The sequence below is a fragment of the Mauremys reevesii genome, linkage group 13, assembly GCF_016161935.1.
Source record: "Mauremys reevesii isolate NIE-2019 linkage group 13, ASM1616193v1, whole genome shotgun sequence".
Taxonomy (NCBI): Eukaryota; Metazoa; Chordata; order Testudines; family Geoemydidae; genus Mauremys; species Mauremys reevesii.
In genome coordinates, this window is record NC_052635.1 from 4,054,866 (window position 1) to 4,074,675 (window position 19,810).

The window sequence follows — 19,810 nt, forward strand, 5'->3', positions numbered from 1 at the left end:
GGACACCTGGACGGACCATGTTCCACGGCAGCTCAGAGGGCGCGACAACGGACGCTGAAGGGTCTGAGCTCTGCAGAGCCCAGAGCAGGGAGGGCAGAGTCCTTCCCCGGACATCCCCAGGGGGCAGCCCATGCTGCAGCTTGAACTCAGCCCTGTACCCCTCAATCCTCCACTCGTGTCCCGTGGCAGGGACTGGATTTCCTTGTGTGTGTGTGTGTGTGTGTAGGTCTGTAGTGTCCTGAGGTCTGGTCAACCTGTACTCTGGTGAAGGAGAAGAGTCTCATTTTCTCCATCGTTTAACTTGTAACTTACACAGGAATTTTGTGTTTGATCCAGAATAAAATGAGTTCAAAATCGGTAGCTGCATTTCAGGGTGGGTTTTGGGGGATTTAACCAAGGAGAACGCTAGCCACTGTATGTCTCAGTCCCCCGGTATCTATCTACACAACTGTCCATCCTCATACATACACATCTTTCTTTCTTTCTTTCCTAAAGTTCTAGGAAAAAATCACAGCCAGTGTGGTCCAGCACTATCTATGATTTGGGGGGCGTGTCATAAACAGAGAGTTAAGGGTTAATGCCTCTTTTACCTGTAAAGGCTTAAGAAGTTCACCTAGCCTAGCTGACACCTGACCAGAGGAACCAATGGGGGGACAAGATGTTTTCAAAGAGGGAGGAGGGAAATCAGTCTTTGGTCCGTTCAGAAAAGTTTGTGGCGGAGTGAAGGATCCAGGAATCAGCCATCTAACATTTCTTAAAAGTAGTAAGAGGTTAGAGAAGGAATGTATTAGATTATGTTTATTTTCTTTTGTGACATTTTTTGCACGGAGGGAGAATCACATTGGGTTTCTTTGTGTAACTAAGGTTTTGCCCAGAGGGACATCCTCTGTGTTTTGAATCTGTTGTCTGTGAGAGTAGCTTGCATGCTAGTCTCACAGAGTTATTCCTTTCACCCTTTGTCTGTAATTAAAAGTCTTCTTTTAAGAACCTGATTGATTTTTCCTTGTTTTAAGATCCAAGGGTTTTTTGGATCTGGGCTCACCAGGAATTGGTGGGAGGTGAATCAGTCTCAATCCTGCCAGGGAAAGGGGGATAAAGACTGGGGAAATATTTGGGGGGAAGACAGAGTTTCCAAATGACTCTCCCATAAACGTTTGTTTAAACCATTTGGTGGTGGCAGCTACTAGCTCTAAGCTGGCAAATAAGCTTAGGGGTTATCTCATGCAGGTCCCCACATCTGTACCCTAAAGTTCAGAGTGGGGGTGACACCTTGACACATGCCCCCCCTATCTGATCAGTGGCTTTCCCTGCCCCAGAGATCTCCCCTTCCTGCCCCTCCATCCCAGCCTGTATAGGCTGAGGGACGAGGCCCCAGCTCTCTGGGTTTGTAGCTAGGACCCCATCTCCCATTGGGGCCAGTTCAGCGGGCACCTGCCATTTCATTCTCCATGCCTGGAGGCGCCCCTACAGACACGACATGCCCCTCTGGAGGGCGTCAGGGGTCCCTGAAAGTCCTGGATGGAGGTTATGAATGAGATGGAGCCTGATTTGTATATTTATTTATTTATTTATTTATTGTCACTCAGTGCACACAACAAAAGTCACACACACACACACACCACCCACAAAAATCCCAATGAAGAGCTAAATATGCAACATACAGCATGACCGACACAACTCTGGCTATGGTCCTGCCCCAGGGTGGGGGGCTGGCTGGCGCAGGGGGTGGGGAAGGGACGTGGGGCCTTTCCCCTCTAGGGGGCGCTGGCTCTGATCCAGCCCCAGAGCAGGGACTGTTGGGCTCAGGAGGGTGGGAAGGGGGCGAGGGGTTGTTTCCTCGCTAGGGGTACTGGCTCCCTGCATGATATGAGTTGTCCGGTCTCAGCCAAGCTCCGAGCAGGGCAGAGTCCCCAGTGGCTGAGGGCTGATTAGGCCATGTGGGGTGAGGTCCTGTCCCCCCCCCCCGGGGGGCTCTCCCAGGGGCACAGCGCTAGCAGGGGGCAGCTGTGGGACTCAGGGTGGTGTTGCCAATGGAGCCAGGTGTCTCAGCCCCTTGTCTCTGGGCGGATGGGGGCAGTGGCCCCTACACCACACTCTGGATCTCGTTCTTGTACTCAGGGCCACTCGCCTGATTCAGCTCCCCCATGGCAGAGAAAAGCCACTTCACCTGCAGGGGGCAGAGAGAGCAGAGATGAGAGGGGTCAGCACTGGGGGGAGCTGCTCTGTCTGTCTGTGTCATTCCTTCCTGCTTTTCTGTCTGTGTCTCATTCATTCAGTCTCTGTCTTATTCACCCATTCTCCTTTCTCCTTCATTCTTCTCTTCTTTCTTTCCCCTCCACGCTGCCCTCTGTGATGTTATTGACATAAACTGTGACCGTACGGATCATTGCTGCAACCACTGTTCTATAGTGTGATAGATCCAGGCCAGTTGGGTACAGCAGACTAGCAGAAGGCAGATATACTGGCCACTGGATTAACAGTTTTCTGTTCCCTCACTGACCAGAGCAGGGGCTGCTCCAGGCTAAAGCATTGGCCTGCTAAACCCAGGGGGGCACTTAGGGATCTGGGGCGAAAATTGGTCCTGCTAGTGAAGGCAGGGGGCTGGACTCAATGACCTTTCAAGGTCCCTTCCAGTTCTAGGAGATTGGTATATCTCCAATTATTATTATTACCTGACTCTAATTAACCTGCCAAGAGCCAGGTGAGGCCATTAAGCTAATGTGACCACCTGACTGTAATTAAGGCCCTGCTGATACTATAAAAAGGGCTCACTCCAGTCCGGCAGGGGAGAGCTAGGGAGCCAGAGGAGAGGAAGTGCGGCTGAAGGGCTGGTTAATGAAGACACCCCCAAACCATTGTTAAGGGAGCCCTAAGGTAAGGGTGAAAAAGGGAGAAGCAGGAGAGCTGTGGGGAAGTGGCCCAGGGAAATGTAGCAACTCTGGCAGTGAAAGGTTGGCTGCCACTAGGGTCCCTGGGCCGGAACCCGGAGTAGAGGGTGGGCCCGGGTTCCCCCCAACCCACCACTACAGGAACATCTCCTGGGAGGGGAAGTCAGGCCCCTGTAAGGACAGGAGGCTAAACTGTTCTGAAATAAGCCCCCAGGGACAACAGAGACTGTGGGAGTTCTCTCACCAACCTCCTTGCAGGCCTGTGATGAAAAGGGCTCAGTAGACTGTAACCCTGGCCCTAGAGAGAGAAGGGCTACGTGGAGGGTCACAGTGAGACACTGAGGCTGGCATAAGCCGCCTAGAAGCGCAGGACCCATGGAGCAAGGTCAGAGCTCTGCCACAATAGTTGCAGCAGATATTGTACAAAGGTTGCGGAGTGAGGTGTCAATGACAAGGTTCTGCTTTGCTGGTTATGATTGTGCTGACTGTAAGTGTGTATCATTTTTGTAGTTATGAGAATCGGCTCTGTACATGTATCTCAATGTGTTTTGATTCTAAGTAGCCTCAGTGAAGTATTTGGTCGGCTTCTTGGAATAACAGAGACTTGGTGGGATAACTCACATGACTGGAGTACTGTCATGGATGGTATAAACTGTTCAGGAAGGACAGGCAGGGCAGAAAAGGTTGGGGAGTTGCATTGTATGTAAGAGAGCAGTATGACTGCTCAGAGCTCCGGTATAGAACTGCAGAAAAACCTGAGAGTCTCTGGATTAAGTCTAGAAGTGTGAGCAACAAGGGGGATGTCGTGGTGGGAGTCTGCTATAGACCACCAGACCAGGGGGATGAGGTGGACAAGGCTTTCTTCCAGCAACTAACAGAAGTTACTAGATCGTAGGCTCTGGTTCTCATGGGAGACTTTAATCACCCTGACATCTGCTGGGAGAGCAATACAGCGGTGCACAGACAGTCCAGGAAGTTTTTGGAAAGTGTAGGGGACAATTTCCTCGTCCAAGTGCTGGAGGAACCAACTAGGGGCAGAGCTCTTCTAGACCTGCTGCTCACAAACCGGGAAGAATTAGTAGGGGAAGCAAAAGTGGATGGGAACCTGGGAGGCAGTGACCATGAGATGGTCGAGTTCAGGATCCTGACACAAGGAAGAAAGGAGAACAGCAGGGTACGGACCGTGGCCTTCAGAAAAGCAGACATTGACTCCCTCAGGGAGCTGATGGGCAGGATCTCCTGTGAGAATAACATGAGGGGGAAAGGAATCCAGGAGAGCTGGCTGTGTTTTAAAGAATCCTTATTGAGGTTGCAGGAAAAAAACATCCCGATGTGTAGAAAGAATAGTAAAAATGGCAGGCGACCAGCTTGGCTTAACAGTGAAACCCTTGCTGATTTTAAACACAAAAAAGCAGTTTACAAGAAGTGGAAGATTGGACAAACGACAGGGAGGAGTATAAAAATCTTGCTCAGGCATGCAGGAGTGAAATCAGGAAGGCCAAATCACACTTGGAGTTGCAGCTAGCAAGAGACATTAAGAGTAACAAGAAGGGTTTCTTCATGTATGTTAGCAACAAGAAGAAAGTCAAGGAAAGTGTGGGCCCCTTACTGAATGAGGGAGGCAACCTAGTGACCGAGGATGTGGAAAAAGCTAATGTACTCAATGCTTTTTTTGCCTCTGTCTTCACGAACAAGATCAGCTCCCAAACTCCTGCACTGGGCAGCACAGCATGGGGAGAAGGTGACGAGCTCTCTGTGGAGAAAGAAGTGGTTCAGGACTATTTAGAAAAACTGGACAAGAACAAATCCATGGGGCCAGATGCACTGCAACCGAGGGTGCTAAAGGAGTTGGCGGATGTGATTGGAGAGCCATTGGCCATTATCTTTGAAAACTCATGGCGAAGGGGGGAAGTCCTGGATGACTGGAAAAAGGCTAATGTAGTGCCCATCTTTAAAAGAGGGAAGAAGGAGGATCCGGGGAACTCCAGGCCAGTCAGCCTCAGCTCAGTCCCTGGAAAAATCATGGAGCAGGTCCTCAAGGAATCAATTCTGAAGCACTTAGAGGAGAGGAAAGTGATCAGGAACAGTCAGCATGGATTCACCAAGGGCAAATCATGCCTGACTAACCTAATTGCCTTCTATGAGGAGATAACTAACTCCACCAGAGAGGTCCTTTGGGGCCATGTGCCTGTCCCAAGTCAGGGTAAAGGAGGAGGGTTGGGCGTGGGGCTAGCAACTCCACCTCGTAAAAAATCAACTTGCTACAGAAACGCAGACAATAGAGTTAACAGAGACTTTTAGCCTGGAAAAAGAAGGGTCTTCAACTCGAAGACGCATGACGCTGGGTGGTGAAAGCCGCGAGGAAGCCACTAAGCCGATCACTCTTCTTACAACCAGGAGGATTACCATCGGCACATGGAACGTGAGGACCATGTACGAGTCAGGAAAGACGGCGCAGGTTGCAGCAGAGATGAGGAGCAACAACCTGACCCTACTAGGCATTAGCGAGACAAGATGGACGCAAGCTGGACAGAGGCGACTGTTGACAGGAGAGCTGTTACTGTATTCAGGACATGAAGAGAGCGACTCACCCCACACACAGGGAGTAGGCTTCATGTTGTCCAAGCAGGCACAGAGAGCACTGATTGGTTGGGAGGCACATGGTCCCAGGATCATCACAGCATCCTTCAGAACTAAAATGAAGAGGATTAAGATGAATGTTGTTCAGTGCTACGCTCCAACCAATGACAGTGAAGAGGAGGATAAAGACTACTTTTACAACAGACTCCAGAAAATATTAGAGACTCTCCCAGACAAAGACATCACCATCCTTATGGGAGACTTTAATGTCAAAATTGGACCTGATAACACAGGATACAAACAAGTCATGGGGACCCATGCTCTGGGAGAGATGAGTGAGAATGGAGAGAGATTTGTGGATTTGTGTGCACTTAACAACCTGGTCATAGGAGGTAGCATCTTTCCTCACAAGCGGATCCACAAGAGTACCTGGGTATTGCCAGCAGGCACAACAGAAAACCAGATCGACCGTGTCTGCATTAGCAAGAAGTTCAGAAGATCCTTGCAGGACGTTAGAGTTAGAAGAGGCGCAGACGTGCCTTAGTGGTGGCCAGATTGAAGCTGAAGCTGAAGAAGAACTGGATAGACGCATCAGACAGAAGAGCGAAGTACAATGTCAGCCTTCTGAAGGACCATAAGACCAAGGAAGATTTTGGACTGACGCTGAAGAATAAGTTTTCAGTATTACAGGATCGGTCTGAGGAAGAGGAAGACAGTGTACTCAACAGATGGCAGAAAGTGAGAGAGACACTTAGGTCAGCATGCCAAGAAGTGCTTGGAATTAAGAAACACCAGCAGAAAGAGTGGATCACAGCAGAGACCTTGACTAAGATAGAAGACAGAAAGAAGAAGAAGGCAGCAGTCAACAACAGCAGGACTACAGCAGCAAAGGCCAAAGCTCAAAAAGAATATGCTGAAGCCCACAGAGCAGTGAAGAGGAATATTAGGAAGGATAAGAGAGATTATGTGGATGGACTGGCAGCAGAAGCAGAGCAGGCAGCATACAGCGGTAACATGAAACAGCTGTACGATACTACCAAGCGACTGTCTGGAAATATCAGCAAGCCAGAACGTCCCGTTAAAGACAAGCAGGGAAATAGAACAACAGATGAACAGATGGGTGGAGCACTTTGAGGAACTCCTGAACAGACCAGCACCACCAAATCCACCAGACATCGACCCAGCCAACGAGGACCTCCCAATCAATTGCGATAAACCAACAAGAGACGAGATCAGAAAAGCCATCACCATGATGAAGAACAGGAAGGTGGCTGGACCTGACAATATCCCAGCAGAGGCCCTAAAAGCAGACCTGGATGCTTCAGTGGAAATGCTGTACCCCCTTTTTGAGAAGATATGGGAAGAAGAAGTGATTCCGGCTGACTGGAAAGAGGGATACCTCATCAAAATCCCCAAGAAAGGAGACCTCAGCAACTGTGCCAACTACAGAGGAATCACACTCCTGTCGGTGCCAGGGAAGGTCTTCAATCGAGTCCTCTTAGAGAGAATGAAGGATGCCGTCGATCCACAGCTACGAGATGAACAGGCAGGTTTCTGGCAGAACAGATCATGCATGGACCAGATAGCGACGCTCCACATCATAGTCGAGCAGTCTATGGAGTGGAACTCCTCGTTGTATATCAACTTTGTTGACTACGAGAAAGCGTTCGATAGCGTGGATCGAGAGACCCTCTGGAAGCTCCTTCGGCACTATGGCATCCCAGCAAAGGTGGTCAACTTGATTAAGAACTCATACGATGGTATACACTGTAGAGTGATCCATGGAGGGCAGCTCACAAACAGCTTCCAGGTGCGAACCGGAGTCAGACAAGGATGCTTGTTGTCACCACTTCTCTTTCTCCTCATCATCGATTGTATTATGAAGACATCCACTTACGAGCATAGGAACGGAATCCAGTGGGCGTTGTGGACCCAGCTTGATGACCTGGACTTTGCCGACGACCTTGCACTCCTTTCGCACAGTAAGCAGCAGATGCAAGAGAAGACCAACGTAGTGGCAGCCACGTCATCACAGGTTGGCCTTAACATCCACAAGGACAAGTCCAAGATCCTTAGGATCAATTCCATCAGCAACGACCCAGTCACACTGAATGGATGCCCCCGGAAGAAGTGCAGTCCTTCACCTATCTAGGAAGCATCATCGATCAGCAGGGTGGCACAGACGCAGACATCAAAGTAAGGATTGGTAAGGCAAGAGCAGCCTTCTTACAGCTCAAGAACATCTGGAGCTCCAGAGAGCTGTCTTTGGCAATAAAGATTCGACTGTTCAACTCCAACGTGAAATCAGTCCTACTGTATGGAGCTGAAACCTGGAGGACAACCAAAACAACCACCAGGAAGATCCAGACCTTCATTAATAGCTGCCTCAGAAGGATTCTCCAGATCCGCTGGCCAGACACCATCAGTAACATCCACCTCTTGGAGAGGACCCGTCAACTCCCAGCAGAGGAAGAAATTAGAAGGAGAAGGTGGGGCTGGATAGGACATACACTACGCAAGCAGCCAACTAACATCACCAGACAGGCACTGCGGTGGAACCCAAGGCAAGCGGAAAAGAGGCCCAAGAAATACCTGGCGACGCGACCTTCAGGCTGATAGCAAAAATGTGCTATACCTGGAACCAGCTAGAGTGAATGGCCCAGGATAGAGGACTCTGGAGATCTGTGGTTGGCCCATACCCCGATTGGGGTGACGGGCATGAGTGAGTGAGTGAGTGAGGAGATAACTGGCTCTGTGGATGAGGGGAAAGCAGTGGATGTGTTATTCCTTGACTTTAGCAAAGCTTTTGATACAGTCTCGCACAGTATTCTTGCCAGGAAGTTAAAGAAGTATTGGATGGATGAATGGACTATAAAGTGGATAGAAAGCTGGCTAGATCGTCGGGCTGAATGGGTAGTGATCAATGGCTCCATGTCTAGTTGGCAGCCGGTATCAGGCGGAGTGCCCCAGGGATTGGTCCTGGGGCCGGTTTTGTTCAATATCTTCATTAATGATCTGGAGGATGGCGTGGACTGCACTCTCAGCAAGTTTGCATATGATACTAAACTGGGAGGAGTGGTAGATACGTTGGAGGGTAGGGATAGGATACAGAGGGACCTAGACAAATCAGAGGATTGGGCCAAAAGAAATCTGATGAGGTTCAACAAGGACAAGTGCAGAGTCCTGCACTTAGGATGGAAGAATCCCATGCACTGCTACAGACTAGGGACCGAATGGCTAGGCAGCAGTTCTGCAGAAAAGGACCTAGGGGTTACAGTGGATGAGAAGCTGGATATGAGTGAGCAGTGTGCCCTTGTTGCCAAGAAGGTTAACGGCATTTTGGGCTGTATAAGTAGGAGCATTTCCAGCAGATCGAGGGATGTGATCATTCCCCTCTATTTGACATTGGTGAGGTCTCATCTGGAGTCCTGTGTCCAGTTTTGGGCCCCACACTACAAGAAGGATGTGGAAAAATTGGAAAGAGTCCAGCGGAGGGCAACAAAAATGCTTACGGGGCTGGAATACATGACCTATGAGATGAGGCTGATGGAACTGGGATTGTTTAGCCTGCAGAAGAGAAGAATGAGGGGGGATTTGATAGCTGCTTTCAACTACCTGAAAGGGGGTTCCAAAGAGGATGGATCTAGACTGTTCTCAGTGGTACCTGATGATAGAACAAGGAGCAATGGTCTCAAGTGACAGTGGGGGAGGTCTAGGTTGGATATTAGGAAGCACTGTTTCACTAGGAGAATGGTGAAGCACTGGAATGGGTTACCTAGGGAGGTGGTGGAATCTCCTTCCTTAGAGGTTTTTAAGGCCAGGCTTGACAAAGCCCTTGCTGGGATGATTTAGCTGGGAATTGGTCCTGCTTTGAGCAGGGGGTGGGACTAGATGACTTCCTGAGGTCCCTTCCAACCCTGATAGTCTATGATTCTACAGGACTATTCTCAGTAAGTGCCCAATCAAGAAACTGGAGTGTCTTAGGGAATTGCTTGTATGACTTATGGTTAGCCAGTGAGGTAAAACCAAAGTCCTCCTGTCTGTCTGGTTTGGTGTGTTTAGAAGTGGAGAAACTCCAGCCTTGGGCTGTAACTGCCCTTCTCTAAGCAATTTGTCCTGAACTGATACTCTCTGAAGTGTCCCACCATTGTTACAAGAGGCACCATCATTACACTATCTAATGTGCTAAACTCATTCATTCTTCCGTTCCTATGTTCGTTCTCTCTCTCACCTTGAACAGGGTCATGGTGGCGCTGTAGCACACGCTCAGGAGGAAGAGGGTGATGAAGACCGAGATGGTGGACCAGAGGCCGTCCAGCTCCTCGTCTCCGTCCTCATTGCAAAACTCACCTGACACGATCACCTCTGTTGGGGGGAGAGAAAGAGATATCAGCTCCGACTCAGCCACTGTTACAGAGAGAGCTCGGACTGTGCATCCAACACCAACCCGCCTATCCCCTTCTCTACCCATCCTTCCATCCCTCCACTCATCTATCTCTGGATACATCCATCCATCCCTGACCACAAACCATCCATCCATCAATCCCTAGACACCTCCATTTACTAATCCATGCCTGCACCATCCATCTTTTGATACATCCATGCATCCATGACCACAAACCATCCATCCCCAGAAACCATCCATCCATCTCTAAATAAATCCATCCATCCATCCCCACTTACCCGTCCATTCACTGATGACCACAAACCATCTATTCATCCATCAATCCATCCCTAGACACTTCCATCCATACATCCATCTATGCCTCTCCACTGCACTCCATCCATGACCACAAACTGCCCATCGATCCATCAGTCCATCCTTGGACACCTCTATCCATCCAACCATCCCGAGATGCAACCCTCCATCCATCCATCCATAGGTACATCCATCCATCAATCCATGACCACAAACCATCATCGCTAGACACATCCCTCCATCCATCCATCCCCACAAACCATCCATCTGTCCATGCTTCCACCGTCCATCTCTAGACAGATCCATCCATCCCTAGATGCACCCCTCCATCCATCCACCCACCCCTGCCTGCTGTGATGAAATGAAGGATGCAGAGCCTCCCAGCTCTCATCTCACTTGTCCCATGTGGTCGTGGCCCTACACCCTGGCACTGAAGCTTGGCTGCCTGTTGAATTTCTCTGTGCCTTAGTTTCTCTGCCTGTGAAAGGTGGCTCAGGATCCCTCTGAGGTGTGCGACGTGCCGGGATGCTGCCATGGTGGGGGAGCTCTCTAAAGACCAGGATGGATGGATTTCACACATGTGCCTCTATGACCCTGCTCCCAGTGTAACAAAACCCCCAGGAGTCACTTCAGATGGAACGCAGCCACCTCTGGGCCTGTTTATCCCGGGCTCTCTTGCCCAGGTGCAGCCTGTAGTTGCCTCGGCTGAGGGAGGTGGGGATTTTGAACCCTGTCACTTTTATGAACAGAGCCACAAGTATTTTAAGGATGGGATCTCAGGTCTCTCTGACATGACAGATGCTGCTCCCTGAGCATGGCGCCCCCTACTGAGCCCCTGCCCTAGGGATGTCTGGAGAACAGGTGCATGGATCTGTGTGGGTGCATGTTTGTCTCTCTGTGTTGTGTGTCTCTCTGTGGGTACAAACACGACAGCCCAGGTGGGAGGGTCCCTGGGTCATGCCATGTTACAGGTGTGTCCATCTGCCCTGGACTGAGCTCTCTCTCAGCCACCCCCCCACTCTCTTACTCTGTGTGCCCCTGCGCTGCCCCAGGATAACAGCCCTAACACTGCTGCTGCAGGCTACCCCCCTTTCATGCCAGGTGTGAGCTCTGTGCTCGCACTGGTGGGTTTGATTCCTGCAGCTTTGGGGCTGATACACACATGGGGGGCAGAGGGGACAGGTGTGTGAGTGAGGAGCTCGGTAGGAGACAGAGCTCATGTGCGGGGCACAGGGCATCTGCATCATCCGTTCCACACCACTGCCAGGGCCCCCATGTCACCAGAGCTAGTGAGACTTTAGGTGAGTCCCTGCTTAGTGTGTGCTCCAGATAACAGCCCTACTACTGCTGCTGCTTTGTGGGGACTGAGCCCAGGAGATGATCTGTGGTGTGGGGTGTTTGCTGTATGTTGTCCTATCTCCCCCTCCACAGCTGCTTCTGTGGGTATGGGGTGGAAGGAGACCCCTTAGCCAGGGCCGCCCAGAGGAGGGGCTCAAGTTGGGCAATTTGCCCTGGGTCCTGCAGGGGCCCCCACAAGAATATAGTGTTCTATAGTATTGTAACTTTTTTTTACGGAAGGGGCCCCCAAAATTGCTTTGCCCCAGACCCCCTGAATCCTCTGGGTGGCCCTGCCCTTAGCCTTCTAGCCAGCAGAGGAGAGTGTGTGGGGGCCAGGGTATTTTAATTACCTTCCCCCACTGACTGTGGCTGGAAAATACCCATGGGGCATCTGCTCCTCTCTGGGGTGGAAGAGGGTGTAGGGTAAATGCTGATCATAATACGGTGCCCCTCTGGATATGCATGGGATATAGCCTACAGAGGATCGTGCCTCAATGAGACGGCCATCTACCGATCCACCGATCCATCCCACACTCCATCCAGCCTTATCTTTAACCGTCCTCCATATCTTCCATCCATCCATATAGATCTATACCCATCCATCCATCCATCCATCCATCATCACCACTAACAATCCACCCACTCATCCTCACCCATATCTTCCATCCATACATGCAACCCCATCCACTTATCTATCAGCCCTTGATATATTATCCATCCCCAAACATCCATCACCACCTGTCCCCATGAACGCACTCAGTCGTCCATCCATCCATTGCCATATTCACCCATCCACTCATCCTCATCTATCTATCACTGACCATCTGTACCAGCCCATCCATCCGTCTGTCGGTCCATCCCCATCCATTCTCATTTTCCTATCACCATCCATCCCATCGGTACTGATCCATTAACATATGCACCCGCCCATCCATTCATTTATACATCCATCTGTCCCCACCCATTCTCATCTCTAGCCATCCATTTATCGCAGTCCATCTATGGCCATCCATGTATCCATCCCTTCATCCTTCAGAATGGGTACCCCTCCAACCTTCACCATAGATTTATCCGTCCATCCCCATCCACTTATCCATTCGCACCGCACCTGCGAACCATCCAACCATCCTTCCCTCAGTGCAGCGCAGTCTAGTGGGACTGGGTGGGACTCTCAGAACACCTGGGTTCTGTTTCTGGCTCGGTAACGGACGTAACCTTGGGCAGGCCCCTTCCCCTCTTGGTGTCTCTGTTTCTTCTCCTTCTTTCTCTATCTAGGTGTGAGCCCTTTGACACAGGGACTGTCTCCCATGGTGTCTGTGCCATACCCAGCCCAACAGGGCCCTATCTGAGCTGGGGGAGGAGGTGCAATTTAATTCAAATAATAATCTCTCTCTCTCTCTCTCTCTCTCTCTCCTTCTCTCTGTGATATCTGTTGGTCTATGAGTCCTTCCCTCTGAAGTATGTATGTATCCATCTAACCATCTCTCTGAACACCTGGCCTTCCAACAGAGCTGGGCTTGGACATATTTATGTGTGTAACTGTCCATTTACCCCCCTCTCCATCACTGCTTCTGTGCTGTGTATTTACCCATGTATCAACCCAGCCTTTCTTCCATGGCATCTACCCAGCCTTCCTTCCAGGGCATCAACCCATGTATCTACCCATCATTCCTTCCATGGCACCTACCCCTGTATCTACCCAGCCTCCATGGTATATATGTATCCACCCATACAGGATCTGGGAACTGGCATCCCCAGCCTTATAGTATCTCAGTTTCTCTGAGCCTGCAACCTGGGACCTCGTCCACCTTGGGCGACCCGCAGATTTCACCCAGTCACACCACAACAAGGAGACCTGGGTGTGAGCTCAGACTAGTTCCATTTATTCACTTGTTGTCACTGAGGGCACAGAGATTATTTACAGGAAGCTGTACTGGACAGTGCTAGCAGTGGGGCTGGGAGGAGCCTTCTTCATTTACCAGAGACTTTGCTGATGCTGCGTTGGGTGAACTTCATCTGCAGGGCTTCGTGGGTGACCATGCAGGTGTAGATGTCCCCTCTGTTCCAGCTGGCCTTGCTGACTTTCAGCTTGCTGTAGAGAAAGAAGTTCGAGTCGCCGGCTCCGTCCTTGATGGTCGGAGTGGTGATATATTCCAAGCTCTCATCGGGTTTGTGGTTCTTCATCCACTGCACCGAGATGTCCTCGGGGAAGAAGCCCCGCACCAGACAGGTGAGGCTGATGGAGTCTCTGGAGCTGCTCAACTCCTCATTGTGGGGGTGCAGGAGGTAGATGCCAGGGCCAGAGCGCCTGCCTACGGTGGGTGGGGACGGAGGACACAGATGAGCCATGCGCATCACTCAGTTGGGGCTACGTGAGGAGAAGGATGGGGCGTGTGTGTGTGTATGGGGGGGAGGGGTGTAGGAACAGCCCCTCTCTCCTCCAGGATGGAGGGGCTGGGGACTGGGAGCTGGTAGTCCTGGAGCACAGCCTGGGGGATAGGATGGTCTCCATCTCACATGAGGATGCAAAGGGACCCAGGGCCGGGATCCCAAGTTGTTGGGGCTTTTCCTTAAAGAGCATCCCTCCCCACTGGGGGCTGGAATAGGGGAGTCACTCCCCTTAGGAAGCCTGCTCTCCTCCTACCTGGCTTCTTGGAGATCGATTTGATGAAGGGTGAGGGTAGCTCTGAGTGGTTCACTTTGCAGGTGAAAGTCTCTCCGGCCTCCCAGTCGCGGGTGAAGATGGGCATGGAGCTGGAGGCGGTGAAGGTGCTGTTGAGCTGCTCAGTGAGGGTCAGGGGTTCAGGGACAATGGAGCCCGGCTTCTCCCGGGACCAGACCACCTGGGGGCTGGAGTTGCTAAGCAGGTTGACCACCAGGCAGGTGAGCATGGGGCTCTGGGCCACATACAGAGCGGCGGGAGACGGAGGCACCAGGAAGACCTGGATATCGCCGGGAGACGTTTCTTCTGGGGACAGGAGAGCCCAGGTCAGCCGCTAGGCCTGGTCTGCCCTGCCAAGCCCATCCCAGTCTGTCCTCACCCCTCTCCCCCGTCCAGCCCAGCCCGGTGTCCCCCTCCCCACAGGCGGATTTACAGTAAATCACAGGGTGCCCTGGCACGGGGAACCCCAATGACAAGGGGCCCCAGGATGGGAAGCTGAGTGAGTCGGGCCCTGTGCTCAGCTTCATTTTTGGTGCCCCTCCTTGGGACCCAGCCGAGAAAAAGAACCTTCTCTTTTATCTACCCCCACTCCTGGTTTTCATTCTTGTTTTCGTCATCCTCCTCCTGTCAGTAATAGCAAGTAAAGTAAGGGACCTTGATTGGTTTTGTAGTTGAATTTATTTTTCCACAGAAAATCGCTTGAAAATCGCTGGAAATGGGGAGGGGATGCAGGAGCTCCCATTTGGTGCTCAGGGCAGAGGCGGGGATGGGGGGTGCCGGAATCAGGGCTGGGGGTGTGGGGGTCTGGGTGTGTGTGAGGGGGGTGCAGGAGTCAGGGCTGGGATTGCAGGGTCTGGGAGGGAGTTAGGGTGAGGGAGGGGGCTCAGGCCTGGGGCAGAGGGTTGGGGTGTGGAGCGCTACCTGGGGCAGCTCCATTTGGTGCAAGGGTTGGGGGTGGGGATGTGGGGCGGGTGAAGGAGCTCCCTTTTGGTGATCAGGGTGGGGGAGATCTGGCAGGGGTGCAGGAGTCAAGGCAGGGGTTGGGTGTGTGTGTGTGGGGTGCAGGAGTCAGGGCAGGGGCCTGGGGATGTGGGCTGGGATTGTGGGGTGCTCCCAGCCCCTGCCCCTATGTGCTGTGGCCCCTCCTCCCTCGAGGAGCAACCGGAGCACCGGCAAACAGCAGTTTGGTTGGGGGAGGCGGGGAAGAGGTGGGGGAGGGGGAGCTGGGCTGCCGGTGGGGGCAGAGCCTGCAGCAGGAGCCCCTCGAGCCGGCAGGACCAGATGCGGATTTACAGTAAAACCCAGGGGGTCCCAGGGACGGGCAGCTGTGGGGGCAGCAACCTGGTCCCCGCACTCCCCCTACGCAGACCCCCAACCCCTTATCCTGACTCCTGCACCCCCCACATCCTCACGCCCACCTTGAGCACAAAACAAAGCTCCTGCACCCCCCACATTCCCATCTGCGCCCCTTGCACCAAATGGAGCTGCCCCAACCTCCTACCCCAACCCCTGCCCGCTCCTGCACCCTAACTCCTGGCCAGGCCCTGCAGCCCAACCCCCAGCCTGCTCCTGTATCCTAACTTCCTCCCAGACCCTGCACCCCAGCCCGCCTCCTGCACCCCCTCATCCACCTCCAGCCCCCTGCCCTCCCTGGCTGCTGCAGCCCCCACATCCCCACCCCACCCCGCGCACCAAACGGGAGCTGCCCCAGGTACACGCTCCACACTCCAGTCCGCTGCCCCAGCCCTGACCCCCTCCTGAACCCTAAGTCCTGGCCAGACCCCGAACCTCAACGCTTTTTTATAAAGGGCTCTTATCCCAAGCGCTTCACAGGAGTTAGCTAATGGCACAAACAGGATTTGGAAAGACCGTTAAGTGTCCGCCAAGACCCCCAGCGATTTTCAAGTGGTCTGTGGAAAAATGAGTTCGACTACAAAACCAATCAAGGAACCTCACTTTATTCTCATTTACTTGCTATTACTGACAGGAGGAGGATGAAGAAAAGAAGAATGAAAACCGGGGGAGGGGGGAGATAAGAGAGAAGGTTCTTTTTCTTGGCACGTGGGCCCAAGGAGGGCCCCAAAATGCGGCTGATCACAGGGCCCCAGTAACCCTGAATCCCCCACTGCCCCTCCTCTTCGTAGGGAGACTAGTGCCGGCGAGCGTCACCTCCGCACTTGTTGGTGTGGCCCTGCGATTTGATGGGGGTGCCCGGCTGGGACACCTGGCACGTGTATAACTTGACCTTCCGCCAATCGGCCTTGGAGACAGTGACATTGCAGTGGGTGCTGTAGGTGCGGCCGTTGGCGTCCTTCGTGGTAAGGGCTGTGTCATTAGGAAGTTTCCTGGGCTCGCCGTCAACCATCCATTCCACCGTCAAATTCTCAGGGTAGAAGCCGGAGATTAAGCACGTGAGCTGGACGGGGTCTCGGTCGGTGTTGGAGACGATTTTCACCTTGGGTGTAATGAGGGCCTGGGGTTTGGGGGGCTCTGGGAGAAGGGGGACAGGTTAGTTTTTGTACAGACCCCTCCTGAGCCCCCCCGCTCCCTGCAGCACGGCGCCCCCTGCTGAGCCCCCCGCTCCCTGCAGCACAGCGCCCCCTGCTGAGCCCCCCGCTCCCTGCCGCCCGGCGCCCCCTGCTGAGCCCTCCCCGCTCCCTGCAGCCCGGCGCCCCCTGCTGAGCCCTCCCCGCTCCCTGCAGCACAGCGCCCCCTGCTGAGCCCCCCGCTCCCTGCAGCACGGCGCCCCCTGCTGAGCCCCCCGCTCCCTGCAGCCCGGCGCCCCCTGCTGAGCCCCCCGCGCCCTGCAGCACAGCGCCCCTGCTGAGCCCCGCTCCTGCAGCACGGCACCCTGCTGAGCCCTCCCGCTCCCTGCAGCATGGCGCCCCTGCTGAGCCCCCGCTCCCTGCAGCACAGCGCCCCTGCTGAGCCCCCGCTCCCTGCAGCACGGCACCCCGCTGAGCCCTCCCGCTCCCTGCAGCACGGCGCCCCTGCTGAACCCCGCTCCTGCAGCACGGCGCCCCTGCTGAGCCCCCTGCTCCCTGCAGCACGGCGCCCCCAGCTGATCCCTCCCCACACCCTGCAGCACGGCGCCCCTGCTGAGCCCTCCCCGCTCCCTGCAGCACGGCGCCCCCTGCTGAGCCCTCCCGCTCCCTGCAGCACGGCGCCCCTGCTGAGCCCCGCCTCCCTGCAGCCCGGCGCCCCTGCTGAACCCCCGCACCCCGCAGCACAGCGCCCCCTGCTGAGCCCCCTGCTCCCTGCAGCACGGCGCCCCCTGCTGAGCCCTCCCCGCTCCCTGCTGCACAGCGCCCCCTGCTGAGCCGCCCGCTCCCTGCAGCACAGCGCCCCCTGCTGAGCCCTCTGCCCCTTTCCCTGCATTGCAGCCCCATCGCTTCTCTTGGCGCGGTCTCCCTTTTCATCCCTCCACCCTTCGGTGCCTCCACACCCAACACTATCTACCTGCCCCCATTCACTCCCATCTCGCTGAGGTGTCTCTCCATCCACCCACCCACCCCGGCGACTCCACCAGCTCACAGCACTAGCAGGCTCCCAGCCTCTCTCCCTCCAGCAGTCACCAGAGCAGGGACCTGAGAGACCCCCAGCCCCTCCCTCCCCTCCGGGCCGCGCTGCGCCGTCCCTACTTGGGATTTCCGTGGAGATGCTGGAGCTGGTGGGCTGGTGCTGTACGGTGCATCGATAGGTGTTAGACTCCCAGCTGCTGGCCGGGACGGTGACCTGGCTGCTGAGCGAGTAGAGGCCGCTGGAAGGTTGCAGCACGGAGGGATAGGTCCTCACGCCCGAGGAGCCGACGTTCGGGCCCCATGTCACGGTGACCGGCTCGGGGAAGTAGCCTTTGGCCAGGCAGCCGAAGGTGACCGGGGAGGTGGTGACTTCGCCGGTGCAGGAGGTCAGGGGGAAGACAGACGGGGCCGTGGCACTAGCTGCAAAGGGAGAGAGAGCGAGGCCATGAGACACAGCCCCTCTGAGCCCTGCCCCGCTCCATGCAGCACAGGCCCTAGCGGGGCACTGGGGCCAGCACTCAATGCCGGGGAGAGCGTCCCCTAGCGAGCCCCACTCTGCTCCATTCACACAGCACAGTTTGGGGTGAGACTGTTGACAGTTACAAGGTCTTACTAATGTCGGTGTGTAAGTGGGCACCTGAGATAGGCTGCCCCCCGTCTTCCAGGTTGTGTCACAGACTGAGCAGGATCAGGGCCCCCAATTCACTTGGTGCTAAACAAACCCAATGTGTGATCGGGGGCCCCATTACACTGGGTGCTGCAGAGGGACACAATGACAGACAGTCCCTACCCCACAGAACTTACAGGCCAAATAGGCAAGATAAAGTAAGGGTCAGAGGGGAAACTGAGGCAGCGAGCGAGGAAGGGACCTGGTCACAGCAGGTTGGTGGCACAGCCAGGTAGAGAACCCAGGAGTCCTGTGTCCCACCCTCTGCTCTGTGGACTGGATGATGCATTGTGCTGTGCCGCTGGTCAGCAGTAACACGGGTTGATTTCACAGAGTGGAGGGTTGTTCCCAGTAATTTGCACTGGGTTTCTCCTGAGGAGCCAAAGAGAATTAGGTGCTGAAGTGGCAGAGAAATTCCCCTTGGAGAAATCATAGTGTCTGCAGCTAGAAAACAACCCAATATTTTGACCAAGGAACTGAAATTGGGGGACACTTCTGGGCTCTCGAAGACGTGTTGTACCACTAACGTTTGGGTTTTCAGGTCTCCAGCTGAAGATGTGCAGAAGTTATTCTAGCAATTTTAGCTTGGGTATGAATATTAAATGTTATATTCTCATTAGGCTCCTAGGTTCATTGCTAACATCCTCAGCCCCTAGTGGCCAGTTAGCAATTCTGTATCTCAAACACACGTCGTTAGAGTCCTGAGAACTCACTTGAGACACCAGTAGGAGGGACTGGGACTGTCCAATTGAACCCGGGACATATGGGCCCTTTGGGTTAGAGTTCGGGTTATAATTATACACGGGGAGGAGGATGAAGGGTTCGCGGTTAGGGTTAGGTGCTGGGGTTAAGGGCTATAGGTAGCTGGGGTAGAATTAAGGGCGATGGTTTAATGGTTTGGGTCAAATACCCTTCCACCCTCAAGTTCAATATTTGACGTGTTGTGATTGGATTTCTAGCCAATTTTTCAGCCATTCAACCTTCAGATACCAACCGGTTCTGCTGCCATTTCCCAGAGGGAGTTAGTGAGACTCTTGGGTCCTATCCCCACGGGGCCAGTTTGCCACGATGACTCATAATTCTGAGGCTGGGATGCTTGATACCCAAGTGGAGACACAGAAACCCTAGTGCTCAGAGGGTCAAGCTGGGGAGGTTCGGGTTAGAGCTGGGGTTATGGTTAGGGGTATAATTGGTTGTTAGTACTTGTATCACAGTGGTCTAGAAAACCCAATTTAGGACCAGGACCCATCGCACCAGGAGCTTTACAGAGAAATAACAATAAGGACTCTACCGATCCCAGCACCATTGCAGCCTGAGCAATCTAAAGTCAGGGTTCAGGGGAGAAGGTTGGGACGTTAGGGTTAGGGGTTAGGGGTTGGGTTTGAAGAGGGGGTCAGAGTTGGGGGTCAGAGTTAGGAGGGAGGGGTTAGAGAGCCGGGGTTAGGGATGATGCTA

General features: G+C 53.7%; 1 gene segment (V, D, J or C); it reads right to left on the reverse strand.

Annotated features, from left to right (window-relative positions):
- Window positions 1–2,083: 2,083 nt before the first annotated feature.
- LOC120380849 lies at window positions 2,084–19,604 on the reverse strand. The segment is given in 7 exon segments: window positions 2,084–2,167; window positions 9,700–9,833; window positions 13,485–13,817; window positions 14,150–14,473; window positions 16,337–16,657; window positions 17,809–18,108; window positions 19,559–19,604. Coding segments are annotated over 7 exon segments (1,542 nt in total).
- Window positions 19,605–19,810: the final 206 nt, after the last annotated feature.